Source organism: Phalangium opilio, unplaced genomic scaffold (genome assembly GCF_054372755.1).
Source record: "Phalangium opilio isolate 3A_F unplaced genomic scaffold, DU_Popi_V2 ptg000041l_1, whole genome shotgun sequence".
NCBI classification, from domain to species: Eukaryota; Metazoa; Arthropoda; class Arachnida; order Opiliones; family Phalangiidae; genus Phalangium; species Phalangium opilio.
The window spans coordinates 7,768,437-7,790,276 of NW_028324165.1; the positions used below are offsets into that span (position 1 = coordinate 7,768,437).

Genomic DNA, 21,840 nt, shown 5'->3' on the forward strand with positions numbered 1-21,840 from the left:
CGAGTTTAAATTGGCGGAAATAACGAGATCAACGCGAAAAATAGCCAGTTTAACGCGAAAAGAAGTAGTTTAGCGCGGCAAATAGCTAGATTAACGCGAAAAATGGCTAGAATAACGCGAAAAATAACGAGATTAACGCGAAAAATAGCGAGATTAACGCGAAAAGAAGTAGTTTAGCGCGGCAAATAGCTAGATTAACGCGAAAAATAGCTATAGTTTAACGGCGGAAAAATAGCCCAATTTAACGGCGAAAATAACAAGACTAACCCTTTCGATAGAAGAGTCCATATATTTCAAGAATAATATTCCAACGTTTCATTCGGTCTTTAAAATAATAAACTACGTCTCCTCCTCCCTTCCCCCCCGTATCATTTAGTATTAGTTGGAACTGTCGCCTATAGGAGCTCTTATCTACGTCATTATTTTGTCGGTTGCTTAGCGCAAGTATGGCGTGTTTCAGTTAACGTTGGTTTCACGCGACTTTAGTTTAATGGTTCTTTCTCTTATTTCCTCTGCCGTTGAGCCCGTTGTTGAATGTACGGTTTTTCCATCGAGTTATTATAACTATGCTGTACAGTGTTCTTAGTCTGGTTGGCTTGGTTTGTCTAGAACTTTGGAATAATTCGGCCTTTTAGTTGTGTCTGGGACAGTGTTTAGCTTTTTCTTATATAAATGTAAGTGTAAAAAAATATTTGACTTTCGTGGGTTGTTTTTTCGGTTTCGTTTGGCCACTTGATTTATTTAAAATTGTGGAATTTTAATGCGTGTTAAAGGTTAAAAGAGGTTTTTAAATATTAAAATGTTTTTGTATTTAACTGGTTTAATAACTACGCTTTACTATTTATTTCTAAAGTGATAGTTTTATTAGTTATAGATGGTTAATAACAGTGGATTAAGCTGCACTTAACTGGGTTGTTTAAATAATTGTGGGTTATTAGTTTTTAGTGGACGTTAGTAAACATTGATGAACAGAATGTATACATCTTTGTTGATATAAATAATATCATAAGTTTATAAGATATGTTCACCATAAGTTTGTAAATTCTGGTAACTTAGAAACTGGAGCTTGTAATTGTGAAGTGATTGACGTAGGTTATAGATTCGAGGTAAAGCGATGTACGCCTAGTGAAGCACTGTCAAAGGCTTAGTAATGCAGACTTAATAGGAGCTAGATGGAAGTCCTACAAAATTAACCACCGAGTACGTGAAGTACTTCAATTCTCGCTTGTCGTTCTTGAACTAGTTATCTCGAGCTGCAAGTCTCTAGCATTACGAACTTGTATAGTTAGTGTCATACTTATCATATAGCATACCTTATAAACTTATGATAATACTATGTTGCCATTTATAAACAGGCAAACATAGACGTAGGTACAGGTGTGCTGTGTAGTGTAAACAAAGGAGATAAAAGTAAATAGTATAGTATTTACATTAGTGCGTAAAGTCAACAATTTTCAGTCACGTATCTGCCCACCATTTTCTAATATGGCGGCTGAATATTTAAATCAACCTTTCATGGTAGGCATCTATAGTTAAGGTAACCTAAATATCAAAACTGGGGTCATAACATCCCAGGTCAAGACCTGGCCTAGAGCTTAAGGAGAAACAAACATTTATAAAACATTTTTTCTCTAATTATAAATGAAAATAGCTTCAGTATCCCTTTATAAAAATTTGGGAAAAAAATTACCATATATAATAATTTTTTTGATTATTTTCGTAAGATCCAGTTATATCAAAATCAAACCAAACTGTTAAATAGAAACCAGTTTAAGATATATTATGCAAATAATTAAAATGGTCCATGCTGGGAAAAAGGGGAAGGTTAGAATAAACAGCTATAGTATTAAGTCGCTAAGTTGTCTAGCTTAAAACTTGACAATCTCTACAAAAAATCTGAATTAACTGGTATTTTTAACCTACTTTCAAGAACTACTACAGTACCTTTAACCATTAATTAATGTACGAGGTACAGGTATGTGTATATGTAGAGAAAATTAAACGTCGAGGTAATTCAAAGATAAACGCAGTCCCATTAATTCTTTCAAAATATTGATATTATTTTTTATATGTAAAATATGATGAATATATATACAGGGTGTTTCTGATAAGTCTGGCATTGGCATAAATTAAGGTGGGTGTTTGTTCCTAGAGAAATCTATTTTGAGTCGAAAATGTAAGTAACTTCTATGGCCTCCATTTTGTTGGCCACAAGGGACACTGTTTTCGAGTTATGATTTGATATAGTGTTTTAGGGATGACCCCTTAATTAAATTATTAATTAATCATTGCCTTAATCAGTTTCTTAATTAAATTTAAGGGGTCATCCGTAAAATACTCCAACAACAATCTTAACTCGAAAACAGTGTCTCTTGTGGTAAACAAAATGGAGGCGATAGAAGTTATGACATTTTCGACTCAAAATCGATTTTCCAAAGAATAAACATCCCCCTTAATTTATGCCACCAGACTTATCAGAAACACCCTGTATATAATTATTTAAAGGGAGCATAAAGGGTTGAATCAACTTGATTTTTATTCAATTTAGAGTTATAAAAAATAGGCAAAAATATCATTAAATATAAACAAATTTATTTATTGAAATAAGTAAGTGTAACAGGGATAGATTTAATTTTAGAAGTAGGAATGGAGAACGGTTCGTATTTACTTCAGTCCGACTCATAGACCACCCAGTATAGAGCCCCTCCCTCCAACACGTAACGAAAAGTTTAAATTATCCTATTGGCTCACTTAAACTACGTTTTGATGACGTTGCTGACGGGGACGGCGAAAAATACGTACGCTATGACCCGCCTCTTCTTTCATACCCCTCCGTTCCGTGGAAGGGGATCCGGGACTTTGACGCGCACCCACAGTACTCGGTTCTCCATTCCTATCTCTAAAATTAAATCTATCCCTGAGTGTAATAAGTATATCATGCCTATTTAACCATTTTAAACTTAATAAATCCAACTTTTTTAAACCTTTAATCTTGCACCTTAATCATTAATAATTTATATAAATTTTTAAAAGATTTAGCTAATTTGAAATTTATCCTTTTTTTCCGCTAAAAAAATAATAAAATTTCAGGTGTCTTCAATTTACCGGTAAAATACCGTATAAATTACCACGGTAAAATACCGTATAAATTACCACGGTAAAATACTCTATAGCTATTAATAATTGTTAAAAGTACAGTCTTTTTATATCTTTATACATCGAAATAGATTGTTAGATTCTAATTTTAATAATATAAAAACGTGTGCGTTAGATCACGTTTTTCAGAAAAATTCTGTCTCACTATACATCAAAATTCGAAAAATACGTCGCAGGTGTATGACATTAAAATACCTTTACTTTTGCATTGTTGCCAACAAATATCTGAGTATAAAATTTATTACATTTACTCCCGCTCAAACGAATTAAACCACGTGATTAAACGCAAAACCCTTGAAGCTAATTCAAGGTTTATTAATTCATACCTTCATTAAAATGTCGATTTAATGACGATTTAAATTAATTTTTTACGTATTGCGGCGTGGTATCTATGGAATTTTAAATACAGGGTGTTCTACAAAATCGAGGGTAATTATAGGACCGAAGTATTTGTAGTGGGATAGTTCTATGGGGAAGCAATTTTGAGTCGAAAATGTAACATCTATACTTCTATGACCATTTTGACATAATGGACACAGTTTTAATTTGAAGTAGTGTTTTAGGGATGACCCCTTAATTAAATTAAATTAGTATTGTTATTGTCGTTCAGTTTCAAATTAAATTTAAGGGGTCATTCGTTAAACACTTGTTTCGGATGTCCCTTAGGGCGAAACATTTTGATTGGATTGTTTTATGGGTGATCCCTTAAATTTATTTAAACTTAAAGACAATGATTTTTAATTTTAATAAGGGGTCATTCGTTAAACACTTGTTTCGGATGTCCCTTAGGGCGAAACATTTTGATTGGATTGTTTTATGGGTGACCCCTTAAATTTAAATAAACTACAAAAACAATGATTTTTAATTTTATTAAGGGGTCATCCGTAAAACATTCCTTCGATAATGTTAATAACTTGTTTCGGTTGTGTATGATCATAGAAGTAGCCTATAGAACATTTTCGGCTCAAAATTGGTTTCCCATTGAACTATCTATCCCACTGTACTTCGGTCCTATAATTATAAACACCCTGTATACGATGAAGGCGATTTGTAAGAATTCATGGACTTTATAAGATTATAAGAATAATAATGACCTTGGTCCTAGGAAATTGAGATTTTTAAAAAAAAAAAAAAAAATTATTCTTGGAATTGTTGCGTCAAGAAGCGGCAGGTGGCGCTAGGGGCTTTGCGGATGTAATTTTCATTTCTTAAGAATAAGACCTTAAGAAGTTAGAACTGTTTTTGGAAAATCCCCAAGATCGAGATGAGATCGTTTGTTCAATGATATGATTATAATTCCTAGAAAACATTTAGAGATAAAATTCTCTAAATTTTGAAATTGGTTGGTTTAAAAAACATCCTGTATCTGTGTGCCTGGTTATTGTTTTGTTTTGGGTGGCTTGATTTGTATTCTAACTTTAGTTTCTATATTGACGCGGTGTTTTAAAAGTGTGTCCATATTAAATTGCACAGTACAACAACGTTTTGGGGTATATACAGGGTGTTTGTGAAAGGTCCATCAATAATGAAAGGGCGTATTTATTGGGTCATTTTGAGTCGAAAATGTTCTATGACATTTTTCCGTCCGGGCCACTGTTTTCAAGTTATGATTGGAGTAATTTACGGATGACCCCCTTAAATTTAATTAAGAAATTGAAAGACAGCGCTAATTTAATGAAGGGGTCATCCCTAAAATATTCAAATCATAACTCGAAAACCGTGGGTCGGACGGCAAAATGTCATAGAACATTTTCGACTCAAAATGGCCCAATAAATACGCCCTTTCATTATTGATGGACTTTTCGAAAACACCCTGTATATTTATTAAACTGCGTAAGTCTTTTGAATGCATACTAATTTTAGATTTTGTTAAAAATATTTGAGCAGTTTTTGAAGATATATTATTATCAAGAAGTGATGTCTAGTTTATTCAACTAGATATCACTTCTTGTTTAAAGTATCTCAAATTCTTTGATTTATTTACAAATTATGCGTAATGTTTGGGCTAAATCCGGCTAATATTGGCAAAATATGCGTTATGTTTGAGCTAATATTTGCAAAATATGCGTTATGTTTGAGCTAATATTGGCAAAATATGCGTTATGTTTGAGCTAATATTTATGAAATATTGGTAATATTTGAGCTAGTTTGCGTGATATTTGAGCTAGTTTGCGTGATATTTGAGCTAGTTTGCGTGATATTTGAGCTAGTTTGCGTGATATTTGAGCTAGTTTACGTGATATTTGAGCTAGTTTGCGTGATATTTGAGCTAGTTTTTATCAAATATGCCTAATGTTGAAGCTACTTATGCGTAATGTTTGTTTTTATATTTTCAAATATGCCTTATATCATATTTGAGAAATAATATTTAAAACATTTTCAAAAACAAAAATATAAAAATTATAAATTTTTAAAAGTTATATTATGTACTTCAAAAATATGATATAACCTAGGGGGTCGGTCTAACTCCCCAGAGTATTGCAAATCTTCAACCGAATTTTTTTATCGCATATAGACGACCCTATAGCTTTGGCAATCGTAGTTCAGTAACCATTTTTTATAAATCATTGAATATTAAATAGTTGCGTCACTGCATTCCATCCTTTTCAATAGAAAAGCCGGTAGCTCCTTTGAAGTGAGCACCCAACCATGAGAGAACCGTATTGTATTCATATTTTGTCCCCCCAAAAGAAAACTACACCGTTTTCTCCAAGAATACCTTAGACTCCGCTCTTTCTTGATCTTAGATCCTCCTGAACTTTTTTGCGTAAGAAATCTAGGTTATAAAATGTTCCCAACCGACTTTACCGGTCGGTACCCATAAGAAAATTTAAAAGTGTATGTGATAGTATGATACCTTATTATTACCAAGAAGTGATATCTAGTTTATTAGGGAGAAGGTATAAGATGCCTAAGTATTCGCGTTATACCATAGTCCCAGTCCCACTTTCAAAATACAAGGGGGACGTAAAAGGAGGCCGGGCTTTTTCGCCTGCCTCTCCTCAGTCGGAAAATATGACTGTAAATTTCGTCATTCGCGTAGGTCGCGCTGACGTGAGTTTTCAAGAACCAATGAGATGCTGGCTGGTTGTAATTTAGAGGCGGCGGGGATTAACTCCGGACCTATATACGTTTGGACTGGAGATAAAGCGAGAAATGTGGCGAATTTATTCCTTCTCCCTAGTAAGCTAGATATCGCTTCTTGACGGCACTAAAATTCGTTACTGCATCGGCACGTCTTGAAAAATGTTACAGACACTTTAAATATTTTACTTCCCATATTGTAACATTAAAGATGTATTGGTATACTCGATATTTTGTAAACCGCTTAAGGGCGTTTTGTTTTTTATGAATTTTTGAAAATGAAATGGAAAATGTTTTACCAGGAGGAAAATTTAAGTAATATATCTTGACCCCTTTCACTAGTTACTTTGGGGTTAATTTGACTTTCACGTGAATATAACGTGAATTTTTCAAACCTTGTTTAACCAGCTTTAAGAAGATAATTGTCGTTTATGTGTTTTTTAAACAGGGAAAAATTTTTTGTATAAAATGATTTTGTTATTGAAGATTTTCAAATATTTAACTTTCTCTGTATCAGTATGCTGCCAAATGTTTTGAAAGGAAAATGCTAGGATAAACCATAGAGGATGTACAGTAGAGGAGTAGACAGTTGTTGTATTCAGTTCTAGTTAAATCCCGGAGCTTCTTCGGTTACTTGGTAGACAATCACGTGGTTGCCTTTGTCTAAACACCACTCTCCGCCTCCATAGGGATATACAGTAAAGCAGACGACATTTTATTGGGGGGGGGGGAACGAAAATGAATAGGGACTTGGCAATTCGGACTTAACTCCGCCCCCAGCGCCATTATGGTATGTTTTTTTACAGAATGAAAGCTATATAAGACCCTCTCCTGGTATGTTTTTTAGCACTAGTGGAAGGTAGCCTGACGTTTCATGACGTAGTAATGCCAAATCCCTATAGTAAAAATTTGGCGAGAAGTATAGGGAGTGGGCAAAGGGGTAAAAATATCCCCCATTTAACTTCATACCTCCGCTTAGCCAATCAGATGCCTTCCACTCTGTAAAGTTTGCCGCCTTTGGTGGAAACTGGAAAGGCTAAAGTGTCTACTCCTCTACTGTATATCTTTTATGGATAGACAAATATCTCTGCAAGTGATTGATGAAATGGTCTATTTTCTCATATGATTTTACTTGAAGTTTCGAATTAAATTTAAAGTATTCTAGGATGATCTTTTCCATTAGGGTTAGGGGTCATTAGAGAAAGTGTATCTATAATCTCTTAATATACGTTGTAAAATATGTAGTTCCAAGAGGATGTGGTTTACAGTAAAATCGTGCGCTATGTATTTCATACAAATATAGACAGAAAACTCAACAAAACACCCAGAATAATGCGTTAGAAAATATGAAAAGAAAATAAAACCAAAACACCTGCTTTGTAATAAAAAGAAAATGGAATTTATATTCAACATCCGCTCAAAGAAAATATGAAATATAATACACGTGAATTTTCGAATTTTAGTGATAATTTAAAAACGTTATAAAAATAGGCATATATATTTGAACAGGAATACATATAGCTAATAGGAATCATTGTGCGCCCATTTATCCCATGTTAATTTCTATGCTGGTTCTGTGGGCCGGGCGTAAGACCTTACTATAGTATCCGTCACGCCTGTTAATAATTTTGACGTCTTTCTAACTGTGATTTCATAAATTGGTTGGTAGCAGAGAGTGGTCATGCGCGTGCACAAGTTGAAACAGGCAGCGAGATAGATTTTTAATCGCTTGGGTAAAATTCGTCATACATAATGATTAGTCTAGCTCTTTCCACAGAATCCGTCTAGATACGTTGAGAGAAAATGAATGGCTACACAATAATTCCTATTAGATGTATGCATTCCTGCTATAGCTTGTGACATTAACGGAAAATAACTTAGCATAATTAACATATGAGCTAATCATCGCTAGCTTTTGTTTAAAACAAAAAGGGTTTAATGAATTCCCCATCTTTTCCAAATTACGTCATTATAGAAAATAAACCCCAAAATAAATTTCAAGGTCACGTTTATTCCGCTTATGTCCCGTAATCAAATTGTCATTTTCTTTCTGGAAAATTCGAAACTATTGTCCACTGAGAGTCCCCAGACTTAATACTATTCTAAGTTTGTCCAAAAACGTATTTTCTGTTTTTGGAGACTGTCTAGATGATGGGCGGCATTTGTTGGGAATGGTCAGGAAAGCGTGACGCCCGTTTCATTCAAATAACATTTCAACTACACACTATTATTAAAGTTTATTTGACTTTAAAGGTCATGTGAAATGAATTTTATTATATTACTTAATTCCAAGGAGCCCAGCGGTAATATAATTCCTATAAAGTCCTATATCATATTTTTGAACCTGTCCTATATTATCCTATAATTTCATGAAAGGTCCTATATTATCCTATAATTTAATGAAAGGTCCTATATTATCCTATAATTTAATGAAAGGTCCTATATTATCCTATAATTTAATGAAAGGTCCTATATTATCCTATAATTTCATGAAAGGTCCTATATTATCCTATAATTTAATGAAAGGTCCTATATTATCCTATAATTTAATGAAAGGTCCTATATTATCCTATAATTTAATGAAAGGTCCTATATTATCCTATAACTTCATGAAAGGTCCTATTTTATCCCATATTTTTTAACCTGTCCTATATTATCCTATAATTTCATGAAAGGTATGCCCTATAATATCTCCTATATTTTTGACTTAGTTTGGGAAGTTTTCGTTTCTAGTTTAGCATCAAATTTATATCAAAGTTTAGTTGGCCCTTTTATGATCGAGATCACACTTGACTAGATATGTCCGAAATTGCTTCAGGATTTTTTTATATTATATCATTTAATTTAATTAAGTTCCTCTGAATTTTCAAAGTAAAATCTAATTGGTTATTATTATTTTTTGAGATTTTTCTACATATTTTAAGCCAAAATAGTATTATATATGATCATTTTTACTTTTTTAGTCCTATATTTTCCTATAAAAACACATATTTTCTCCTATAAAATCCTATAATTCTCCCTAAGAACACCCCCACCGCTTAATTTATGCCAGACTTATTAGAGACACCCTGTATATATTCTAAAATTAAATAGATCATCTAATATTAAAATAAAATGTTTTAGATTGCAATTTAAAAAAAAAAAATAATTCACCTGAACTTTAAGCTAGGTAACTTAGTGTCCTCATGAGAACCAAATTTCGCTTCCCAGATACTACGGAGTATGGATACGGGGTACTAGTACTGGTATACGTGGTGTAATTCAACCGTAATGACGTCTATCTTCGTGTAATTATTCGCGCTAATGCCTGTATTTCTGAACCAACTCTAATAGAGAGACCTTTTTTTTAAAATCCGGGTCTTTCAATTGACTATCGCATGATGTTATTATTTAGTTCGGGTGTTGTTACGATTAAGAAATGTCCACTTTGAAATTGACTGTGAGAAATTTTTAAATTTTTAAATTTTTTTGTGGTACTGTATCCCTGGGAAGTCCGGGTAAAAACATGGAAAAGTCAGGGATTTTGAAAATTGTAATTAAATATGGCATAGAAATCAGGGACTTTAATATTATTTCGGGAAATTTAAACACAACATTCGACTACATTCTACAAAGTCAGGGAAAATAACTTAGGGCGTTCAGGGAAAACCTGGAATCTGAAAAAATCAGGGAATTTTTATAAATACAAAAATTGAACATTAAAGCCCTGTTTTGTTAAAATGTTGCAAACCTGTTAATAATTATTTATTTCGGTAAATTTAATCACACCATTAGTAAATTCCTCAAATTAATGTGGCATTTAATATAATTAGTCAGGGCAAATAACTTTGGGCGGTCAGGGAAACCTTGGAAAAGTCAGGGAAATTTTCAAACGCAAAAACTGAACATTACAAGTTTACAACCCTATTTTTGTTAAATCTTGCTAATTTGCATTAAACCATTTATTTGCTTATTTTAAAAGCACTTGATTAAAAAGTACACACATTGCATCATTAAATTAATCAAATCTAAATAATTCGAAATAAAGTTATATTATACTGTATTTCGCGAATAAATCAAACCTGAATCCTGGTTTTAATCGAAGTTATTCAATACCTATTAATATTTAAGCAGTATATTTATAATATAATTCGTCCTTGGTTAGGACAGAGTCAGACATGTGCCCTGTCGTGACGTGTGCCTCTCATATAAAGAGAAAACACGTGCTTTATAATCATGTCATGCAGCAGTCGGCACGCGCTATGCGAGGGGATAATCACTTTCAAGGATAGTGCATTTAAATATTACAGGTAATATCATTAATTATGCTGAGTAACTGACCCCTCGGTACTATGGACGCGATATCCCCTCAAAGATACGACAGTACCTACCAGCTAGGTAGCAGAGAGTGCCAATTATATTACGAAACCTGGGTTCATCCACAATCCACCGGTATCGGAATCCAGGTGTCTCTTATAAATTATGCCCTTGGGGATTTAGTACATATGTGTTTAATTCTGTGGTTTTCGGCTGTTCAATAAGTAGTTTTCACTATGGGGACTTTTTTTTGTGGTTCCTCCTCGCTCCAGTCTTGCCAGACCATTGGTCCATTGGTTGTCCAAGAGACTGTGCTGAAGTTCAGTTTGAACTTGTCAGTATTGCTTGACTTGGATTATTTTACAGGGCCTGACATTACTGAGATCAGGTTATATCTGAAAGAGAGGCCCGAATTTGTGTTAAACCATAGTTTGTTATGGCAGAATCCATAGGCCTTTGCAATTAGTTAAGGTTGGTGGATTTTGGAACTGTTTCAAACTGAATTGAATTGACTTATTAAAGTTATGATACCCCTGCAATGAAAGTAAATCATAATTAGGTATGTCAGAATCCATAGGCCTTTGCAATTAGTTAAGATAGATATTTTGGAACTGATTCAAACTGAATTGACTTAACTAAAGTTATGATAGCCCTGCAATGAAACTAAAACTAATAAAATCCCAAGGAAATTTTCTCCATTTAATTCAAGTAAATTAAAATAGTTTATAAATGTTTTAAAGAATTTAAGAAATGTCTAATAATGTTTCCAACTTTATATTTAAATTTTAATTAGTTTAATTAAGGTTATTGCATTCTTTCTACAGTTTAAGTATCCCTTTGCAAATTAAAAAAAATATTGTAAAAGGGTCATTCTTAGGAATGAATGATATAATTTAAATTTTTAAGTAATAACATAAAATTTATAAATAAACCTTATTTTAAATAATTCTAAATATTTTCTTAAAAATGTTACACATCATTGAGTGTCTAGGTTACATATTTTTGTTTTTTAGAAAATTCGTTCAGTTTTATTTTGAAATAGATAAAAATACTTTAACAGAGCAGCTAGCAGCCGCGCTATTCTTTGAAAAATTTGACCCATGACCCCTACGCGTGGCGCGCAAACACCCTGGCCATCTGCTGTTATCTAGATAGAGAGAGCCAGAGCCCAGAGGGGTCTGCATACATAACTCGTGGCCAAAATATTGTACGAGCCACCTGGCGTCTGGTCGCTCGCCTGTAGCAGAAGAGAAACTTCCCTAGAATTGTGATTGGCCGTTGCTAAGCAACCAAGGGCCTGTTATTTTTTTTTCTTGTTTTTTTTTCCTAAGATGTGATGTGGGATTTTCTTCTCCTGCTTGTAATGATCTTATATATTTTTGAAACTTCGCTTACGTGGGTTATGCGGGTTTGAAGTTTAATATTGTATTTTAAACGCGATGGTTTAACGTAAGAGTGGCGTTTGTGGATGTTGTTTTTTAATCGAAGATGCTAATTTGTGTATCTGGATTTGTTAGTCGGTAAGGTTTGTTTTTGTAATAATTATTAAATTTGTTTTATTGCGTAAATAAATTGCAACTTGTCCTGAACTCCAATTGGAGCTAATTTAATTTAACTTAACACGTGATGAATATTATATTATTTTGCAATTTTTAATTTACCCTCTATTTATTGTTTGTTTTTATTAACAGTTTATGAAATAATTAGTTTATTTTAATTATAGAAATTAATTGGTTTAATATGGTGAATGTGTTTAAACGTGATTTTAACGGGGTTGCATGTAAAATTGATTTCGACCCTTATTAGTCAAATTAAAATTAATGTCAACCCTTATTAGTCAATTTGAAATTAATGCCGACCCTTATTGATCAGTTTAAAATTAATGCCGACCCTTATTAGTCAATTTGAAGTTAATGCCGACCCTTATTGATCAGTTTAAAATTAATGCCGACCCTTATTAGTCAATTTGAAATTAATGCCGACCCTTATTAGTCAATTTAAAATTAATGCCGACCCTTATTAGTCAATTTAAAATTAATGCCGACCCTTATTAGTCAATTTAAAATTAATGCCGACCCTTATTAGTCAATTTAAAATTAATGCCGACCCTTATTAGTCAATTTAAAATTAATGCCGACCCTTATTAGTCAATTTAAAATTAATGCCGACCCTTATTAGTCAATTTAAAATTAATGCCGACCCTTATTAGTCAATTTAAAATTAATGCCGACCCTTATTAGTCAATTTAAAATTAATGCCGACCCTTATTAGTAAATAAGTTTAAGATGGTTCATATTTAAGTACTACATAACATACCGACAGAATTATATCGGACATAACTCACTAAAACACTTCATAAATTAAAAATATACATGAATCCGATCCTTAAGCCCTAATCAGCATCTGGTTAGCTTTTCTCCCTGGTCTTCTAGTTAAAGGGACTCAAGTCCAAAGACGGGATTTAACATTTCAGCGCACGCTTATCCTTATACCCAAAATACCCCCATTCACCGCAGACTTCCGCTTTGGTCTATAAATAAAAATCTAGTCTACAAAACTCTACACATGTTTTTGCACCCCTAATTTTGGTGAAACGGAAGTGCAGTGATATATAAGTGAACCATGCATGCCTAAAACAAACCTTATTTGAAAACCCCAGAAAACGAAGAGGCGGATCTCGTTAATGGTTTTTTTTTTATTTTTATATTTTTTAACTTAATATACAATGTATGGCCTTTGACCAATTTTTATTCCAATTTTTCTTTTAGGTTTATATCTTTAATTTTATGGGATAGCGTAGCCTAGTACAGGGTTGCTATGTTTCAGGGAAAATCTGGAATTGCGTGGGAATTGTCTTAAGAAGAGGCCAGTTAGGGCAAGGGAAAGTCAAGGGATTTAACAATTTGCGAAAAACGTTGTTAGGGAAATTAATAATGAGTTAAAAAGGTCAAGGGAAAGTCAAGGGATTTAACAATTTGCCAAAAACGTTGTTAGGGAAATTAATAATGAGTTTAAAAGGTCAAGGGAAAGTCAAGGGATTTAACAATTTTCCAAAAACGTTGTTAGGGAAATTAATCATTGGTTTAAAAGGTCAAGGGAATAGTCAGGGAATTTAATAATTGGTTTAAAAGGTCAAGGAAATAGTCAGGGAATTTAATAATTGGTTTAAAAGGTCAAGGGAATAGTCAGGGAATTTAATAATTGGTTTAAAAGGTCAAGGGAATAGTCAGGGAATTTAATAATTGGTTTAAAAGGTCAAGGGAATAGTCAGGGAATTTAATAATTGGTTTAAAAGGTCAAGGGAATAGTCAGGGAATTTAATAATTGGTTTAAAAGGTCAAGGGAATAGTCAGGGAATTTGAAGATTTCAATTAAGTCAGGGAAATTGTAAGAAAGTTTCTAAATTCCAACGTTTATGCTTTAAAACAATTTCTTGGAGGGATGATGTATAAAAACCAAAAAATTCTTAAAGATATATACTGTTATTTTTTGCCTTGAAATTTCAGGGAAAATCACGGAAAATAGGGAATTTGTAACTGAAAACATAGCTACCTAGATAGCAAGGTAGTTGTGGTGAAAATCTTATATTAAGTTGCCTTTCTACTTCAAGTACACAAAGAAAGAAAAAAAATGTGCACCAATTTTTAACCTTTCAGTCCATACGTGATAATAAGATTTGTTTTCTAGCTAAGTTAGGCTTAGCGTTAAGCCTTTAACCTTGTTAGCTGACGTCCCTAAAGTGGCAGTGTATAGTTGGCTCCTATTGTTTTAATTTCTTAAGCGTTGCCACGCTTGGTCAACAGAGCCGAACACTTTTTTTTATCTTATGCAAAAGTCCCAATAACTATTGTAAGGTGGCTTGACTTTTTCTAAGTTAAAAAATAATAAAAAATAAAAGAGTTCCATTGTCTAGTTTTGTAGTTCGTTTTCAAAACCGTATGCGATTGTTTTAAATGGAAGCTACGTTAATATTTGAACGGGCGTTAACTTGCTTATAATAATCATTTCGCTTTTTAAAACAAATTTTGAAGTTTCCGGCTTTTGGTTAATTTGAAAACTTGTTTATTTATTATTTTAAAAATAATATAAATAAATATACGCTATTCGACCTCACGAACCTTAAATTTTAATTATCGTAATGGTAGGCCTATTTATTATGAGTGTTTGTTTCACTGTTACTTTAATTTTATTTATTCTTTTTAAAATTTTGGGGCGTATATTCCCTTTAAAATAGGTTTATGTTCCCTTCGAAATTGGCCTATAATTGCCTTTAAAAATTGGCCTATAATCCTTTCAAAATTGGCCTATAATCCTTTCAAAATTGGCCTATAATCCTTTCAAAATTGGCCTATAATTGCCTTTAATAATTGGCCTATAATTGCCTTAAAAATTGGTCTATAATTGCTTTAAAATTGGCCAATAATATCATGATCAATTAAAGTGGTAGTAACAAGTAAAACCTAGCACTACTACTGTTTGGAACCCAAAGAAAAAAATCCCTCCAATTTTGTATAATTTAATATATTTAATTTTAGAAATTAAAACCTGTCAATTAATTTATAGCAGACGACATTTTAACTGAACGTTTTCGGTCCATTCACGAACTATGACGTACACATTACTAACTCGTTGAAATTTAGAAATGGCTCAATTAGTTAATGATGATTACAATTTACAATATTCCATTCATTAAATTTTAAAATTCTAGGTATTGATTCTAAATTTTAATCTCTTGCTAATAACACTTCCTTTTAATATCCGTTTCGGAAATGTTTATGAAGGAAATTAATTTACGCAATTTCCTCTAACGTATGTACAAGGTTATTGATACTCAAAAATTTCCAAGAATAAACTTAAGGCCTTAGTGACGACCTACAAAACAAATTAAAAATAAAATAATAGTGCAATACCGGTATAACAGAACACTTTCATTCCATTCATTTGTGATTTTTGAGTCGTGAGAAATACTCCAGGCAGGAAATCTCTCCTCTCTGATTGCGAAATTTAATTTGAAACTTGCTTTAAGGTAAAAAGTAATTTTGGCCTCTCTGTTTTATGTTGTTAAAGTATCTTCTGCCATTTTTAGGTGTTCTCTGACATTTGATTTAACCCTCCTCCTTTCCCCTAATTGACATTATTTTAATTGACTTCCTCTCAGTTATTCATCCGTGAGATTGGTTTTTAATCGCTTTTTAATTTAAATTAGGGTTTTTTTAAGATATTGGTAGTTCAGGGTTGAAACAGACCAGTATCTATGGATTTATTGGATAAACCTGATTTTTAAAAGTTAGGGAGTTTTGGAATTGTCGTGAAATTAAGGGGATTTTGGAATTGTCGTGAAAGTCGGGGGATTTTTGAAATTGTCGTGAAAGTCGGGGGATTTTTGAAATTGTCGTGAAAGTCGGGGGATTTTTGAAATTGTCGTGAAAGTCGGGGGATTTTTGAAATTGTTCGTAAAAGTCGGGGAATTTTTGAAATTGTTCGTAAATGTTTGGGGAATTTTTGAAATTGTTCGTAAATGTTTGGGGAATTTTCGTATTGTAATATTACCATAAACTAAGGGAAAACGACTGTCACTTTAATAATTAACAAACTATCCCTTTAAATGAAAAAAAAACTAAAAAAAAAAAAAGATTGCGCCACTTTGGTACCAAATTAAAAAATTCGATAAAAAAAATTGTAATAACAATCATTGCTTTTTTTAGTAACTACTTTCCCATTATGGTTAGTTCGCGGTTTTGTGGTTGAAATCGCATGTACGGTTCGACCAACGTATGTGGGTTGTTTAATTTTCTCGAGAAAGGTTCACCGCATCGTTCGTATTGTAGGCGTTCAAAGTGTTATTAACCCCCTGAGGTGTTTTTCTATTAAGGAAGGTTAGAACATAGTTAGGAAATCAGTGAAATCTGACGTGTTTGTCAAATCAAGCGAATTTTACATTCAATTCAATGTAAATTTGTAATATGTCTGAATTCGAATGCGTTGAGCTTCTGATACCCAAAGTTGATCCGGATAAGCAAGCTTTAGTACCGAAAGATCCTGAATTAAATGAAATTGTTGTTCAATTTGGATCTTTTAGACTTTCATTTAGACAAAAGCGGAGTTTATGGTAAACAATTGTTTATTGTTTTATTGTTATTATCAGGGTTGCTAGTAATTAATTCAAATTCACCTTTGTTTGTATTTTAAAGTGTGAATTTTGATATTGTTGGCTTTCATATTCACCTGCTAGGCCTAGGAGTTACTTGACTTACCTGTTCATTTGTGTTTAATTTTGTACTTAATTTAATTTAAATTGTTTTTAACATTTCTGTGTTCTATTGTTTATTTGCAGCCCTGGCCAAAAAACCGTTGACCGTCCAACTTGCGGCCCCGGACCACCATTGAAGCAACTGCGGTCTTATTCGGTGGATAATACCTCACAATCTGGACAGTTACTGGGCAATGGTCATTACCCTAATTCAGCAGTCCCCGCAGTTCAAAATCCAGCATTCGGACGCTCCAGACAACGGTCAGTTAGTGGTCATATCGGTCCCAAGAAAACACCCGTTAGGAGATTGGATGAGGAAACTTTAAAACGGACCAGGTTACACACAAATCAGTAAGTTCTGAGATACTATTATGCACGTATTTGCGAAATTATGGCCGGGTTTAAGGGCATGTAGGGATCAGAACTTATTTATGGGTGGTCCCCCACAATGCCACTATACAGGGTGTTGCAAAGAGGGTGGTACGATCGAAGTACAAGGGGTTCTGAGAGTGGTTTTGAGTCGAAAGTGTAACTTCTAGGACATTTTGCCACAAGAGACACCTTTTACGAGTTATGATTGAATTTTTACGTTGCTTTAATTTATGGATGACCCAAACATCAAAGCTGTAACTAGGGCCAAAGAAGGATGCGGGAAATATTTTAACGTGTTTTTAACGTCTCTTTTAGGACAGTTAAATTAAGATCTATAATTAATTATGCCCAGTTTATTAGTTAAAATTAAACGCGGCATGTCCTTTTATTAGGTATGAATTGTCCCAAGACTTGCTCGACAAGCAAGTCGAGATGCTTGAACGAAAGTACGGCGGTGTGAGAGCACGTCACGCTGCCTTGACCATTCAACGCGTTTTCCGCAAGTACTGTATGGTAAAACGATTCAAGGACATTGCCAACGCGTCCAAAGGCGAGAAACGTTTGTCCCGTCGAGTTTACGCCTTAGAACTGGAAAACAAAGAGTGGCTCCTGTACAAGAACGGTTCGACGGCCATGACGCCGGCACCAAACCACCACCATCCACATTACCATCACCACCACTCGAGTCGATATGGAAACTACGCCACCAATAATCTACAACCACACCAAAGAGCTAACCCTATTTTCGAGACTGAAACCGAGCGACCTAACGACGTGGTTGATAATGAAGTCGTCAAGAATCCATACCCCTTGTACTACGACGATGGCCTCAATGAGAGTAACCATTCCAGAAGGTCTTCGAGTTCGAGAGATCGACATCGCAGCAGTAGTTCGAGTTACGTTACACCGACTGATGACGCGTCTTCCGGGATCATAGCCAATGGTAGCGTCTCCTGTCATTGCGTCATTGAAGATCGGGCCGTGACTGATGATTCAATATCAGGGTCATTGGATGCTGGGAACGATAGTGTTTACTACACTCCTCCAACAAGGTTGCCGCCTAATAATTGGCCTGCATCTTCAAGTGGATGCTACATTAACTCTAGTCAGCAAGGTAGCGAACAAGCCATGATTATGACGCAAGAAGAAAGGTACCATACGCCAAGGGAATCTCTGTCTTCCGAGGATAGTGCCATCAGTTCGGTGAGTTTGTTTTTGGTTTATTGTTAATGGATTTGTAACCTTGGGAGGTTTGACGCACGAGGCATTGTGGGAACGCTGAATAATCGTGGCGGGTCATCTTATTTTCAGTCTGGTGCCTGTGAAGGTGAACTGTCTGAAATCCGTCAAAATTCATTACCGAGAGACTTGCGTCGGTCATCGAACATTCCTCGCAATAATGTCCATCGCCAAGGAACACCGGAACAGTTGAGAATGACGCAAAGTAGACCGGGTGACTCGTCGTCTTTGGGACGTAGAGCTTCGGCCAGTTCTGCCACGGATATCCGCAAGGTTCCCCCACAAGTAAGTACTTAACCCCGCAATGCAATAATAACTAGTGTACAGTTAGCCCTAAACTAACGGAATGGGGTTCAATAGATACCTAAGAGGACTTGTTCCATCGTGATGGATTCACGTAGTTCAAGTAGCAGTCGGGCGTCTCCGGCTGAAAGTCTGAAGGATTCAGGGTCAGGAGCCTATGACGCGTCGTCGGTTTCTTCCAGTGGTAGCACGGGTAGCAATACAAGTGGTAGTGGAGGTGGTGTACCAGGAGTTGAATCGTCCGTACGACAGAAGACCTACATGGTTGAAGCTTCCCCAGTTTGGAAACGAAAATCTCTAGTAAGTACCACAAACAAAAGTGACGTTCGCCTACGTCACTTCATGACAAGCTCCCAATAACCAGTGACAAACTTATGGAACATATCTTATGACCTTTGTCTTAATCGACGACATCCAATTATCTTCCCAATAGGTCCTAGCCGAACAGTGTTCCAACAGTGGTTTAGCCGAAGACAAACGTTTGAGCAATATTTCTGAGAACAGCGAAGATAGTTTGGAAGGTACAACGGTCGGTGTCGGCTATTGCGGTTCTCCGCCCAACTCGGAAATGATGAACTATCCGGGCCATTCGTACGGTATCCCCGGTTTACAAACTCCCCACGATGGCATCCCGGTGACCCCCTTGTGCGGTGTTAAAGTCTCTGAAGTCCAAAGAAAAAGACAATACAGAGTCGGACTGAATTTGTTCAATAAGAAACCAGAACGAGGTATTCGTTACCTCATTTTACGTGGTTTTCTCGAAGGATCGCCGCAAGCGGTCGCCAGATTTCTTATCTCCAGAAAAGGACTCAGCAAGCAGATGATTGGAGAATACCTGGGAAATTTGATGTCGCCCTTCAATATGGCCGTTTTAGAGTAAGTTCTACCTTTTTTGAAGTTTTTCCTTTGTGAAGATTAGTTTAGATATTTGTAGCAGACTTCAGAGCAGACAGTTATACCTCATTTTCTTTGTTAGCGATAAGTAAAGCTAAGCCTAATTTTTCCCAATCCGAATTCATCAGAATAATTATGCCTCTATTACTAAAAATAAGCCTTAATATTTAATCTTTATACTGTTATTAAGGTTTTGAACTATTTAGTTGCTAAAATTTAAGTCTAATTAGCGCTTTTTTAGTTATAAGTATAGTTAAGCAATGGTTAAAGTGGCTGTCCGACCCCCTCTCATTTTTTACCCACCCGCTATGCTAAACTCCATGGGGCCGATCGTCGACCAAACAGCCCCTTTAAGCTACGTTTTTTTAATCCAAATTCATCAGGATAATTAAACCTCTATTACGAAAAATAATCTTTAATATTAAATCTTTATAATGTTATTAAGGTTTTTAACGATTTATGTCGTTAAAAATTTAAGTCGAATAAGTTTTAATTATAGAATTTTGAATAGGTGTTTGGAAATATTTACACATTGTTCTCATATATCGTAACTATTACCAAAGACCGATTACAATTTGAGAATCCAAATTCATCAGAATTATTATATATCTATTACTAAAAATAAGCCTTAATATTTAATCTTTATACTGTTATTAAGGTTTTTAACGGTTTTTGTTGCTAAAAATTCAGTCTAATTAGCGCTTTGTTAAGCAATCGTTAAAGCAGCTGTCAGACCCCATCTCCATCTGGAAGATCGTCGTTTTGTTCAGCACACCGAACAGCCCCTTTAAGCTATGTTTTTTTAATCCAAATTCATCAGGATAATTATACCTCTATTACTAAAAATAAGCTTTAATATTTAATCTTTATACTGTTATTAAGGTTTTTAACGATTTTTGTTGCTAACATTTAAGTCTAATAAGTTTTAATTATGGAATTTTGAATAGATATAAAATCGATTAAAATTTGAGAATTTACTTTTAAGTTTAAGACCCTTGGTAAAGCCACGTTATTCCTATGCAAACTCGTAAAAAAAAATAATCTTAAGTTTAAGACTTGAAGAATCAATGGATTTATGTTTAACTTTTGGTTAACTTTAACCTTATTCAATTCCGTTTACAGATATTTTGTCCAGGAGTTAGATCTGGCTGGTATGCAAGTCGACGTGGCCCTTCGTAAATTTCAAACTTACTTTAGGCTTCCTGGTGAAGCTCAAAAGATCGAACGTCTCGTTGAAGTATTCAGTCACAGATTCGTTTCTTGTAATCGGGATATTGTCAACAAATTCACCAACCCAGACACCGTTTTTGTTTTGGCTTTTGCCATTATTATGCTCAACACTGATTTACATACGCCTAATATGAAAGCCGAGAAACGGATGAAGGTCGAAGACTTTATTAAAAATTTGAGAGGTTAGTTTTAGTTTAAATTTTATATTCGTATTCTTCTTAGAAATAATTAGGATTAAGTGTTGCGTGTGTTAAGCCTTGCCAATTACTTTAATTCTTAGGTGTTGATGACGGTCATGACTTGGATAAAGAGATGTTGACGGGAATATATGAAAGAATCAAAGCCAATGAGTTTAAACCAGGTTCCGATCATGTCACTCAAGTTTTGAAAGTTCATCAAACAATCGTTGGAAAGAAACCTGTAAGTTTTATTTAATTATGCTATTAGACCTTAAGTTTAAATTTAAATATAAATGATCTTTATTTACGGAAATAATTGTTTAGTTTATACGAGTGTAGTTTTTCCACGTTTACATTCACGTGATATTGCCCAATCACTCATACACAAAATAGTAACACTACTACAAAATATAGTTCTTGAAACGGGCCTACAAAACGCAGTATACATCCCTTTAAAGAGTTTGAATTTGCCCAATCACCAATACACAAAATAGTAACAATACTACAAAATATAGTTCTTGAAACGGGCCTACATAACGCAGTATACATCCCTTTAAAGAGTTTGAATTTGCCCAATCACTCATACACAAAATAGTAACACTACTACAAAATATAGTTCTTGAAACGGCACTACATAACGCATTGTACATCCCTTTAAAGAGTTTGACTTTGCCCAATCACTACTCCGGAAAATAGTAACACTACTACAAAATATAGTTCTTGAAACGGCACTACATAACGCATTGTACATCCCTTTAAAGAGTTTGACTTTGCCCAATCACTACTCCAGAAAATAGTAACACTACTACAAAATATAGTTCTTGAAACGGGCCTACA

General features: G+C 34.2%; 1 protein-coding gene across 5 annotated transcripts in view; it reads left to right on the forward strand.

Moving 5' to 3' along the window:
* The window catches only part of LOC149679713 (uncharacterized), a 230,149-nt gene that overhangs the window by 203,964 nt on the left and 4,345 nt on the right, over window positions 1–21,840 (forward strand). For 4 of the 5 annotated variants that reach the window (XM_089835491.1, XM_089835494.1, XM_089835492.1 and 1 more), the window contains 7 exons: window positions 16,871–17,137; window positions 17,551–18,361; window positions 18,470–18,682; window positions 18,758–19,000; window positions 19,134–19,576; window positions 20,717–21,006; window positions 21,105–21,244. In XM_089835491.1, coding sequence (XP_089691617.1) covers window positions 16,871–17,137; window positions 17,551–18,361; window positions 18,470–18,682; window positions 18,758–19,000; window positions 19,134–19,576; window positions 20,717–21,006; window positions 21,105–21,244 — 2,407 coding nt within the window. Of the gene's footprint in view, window positions 1–11,907; window positions 12,057–16,870; window positions 17,138–17,550; window positions 18,362–18,469; window positions 18,683–18,757; window positions 19,001–19,133; window positions 19,577–20,716; window positions 21,007–21,104; window positions 21,245–21,840 lie in introns of those variants that run through there. The other variant, XM_089835495.1, reaches the window with a different exon arrangement.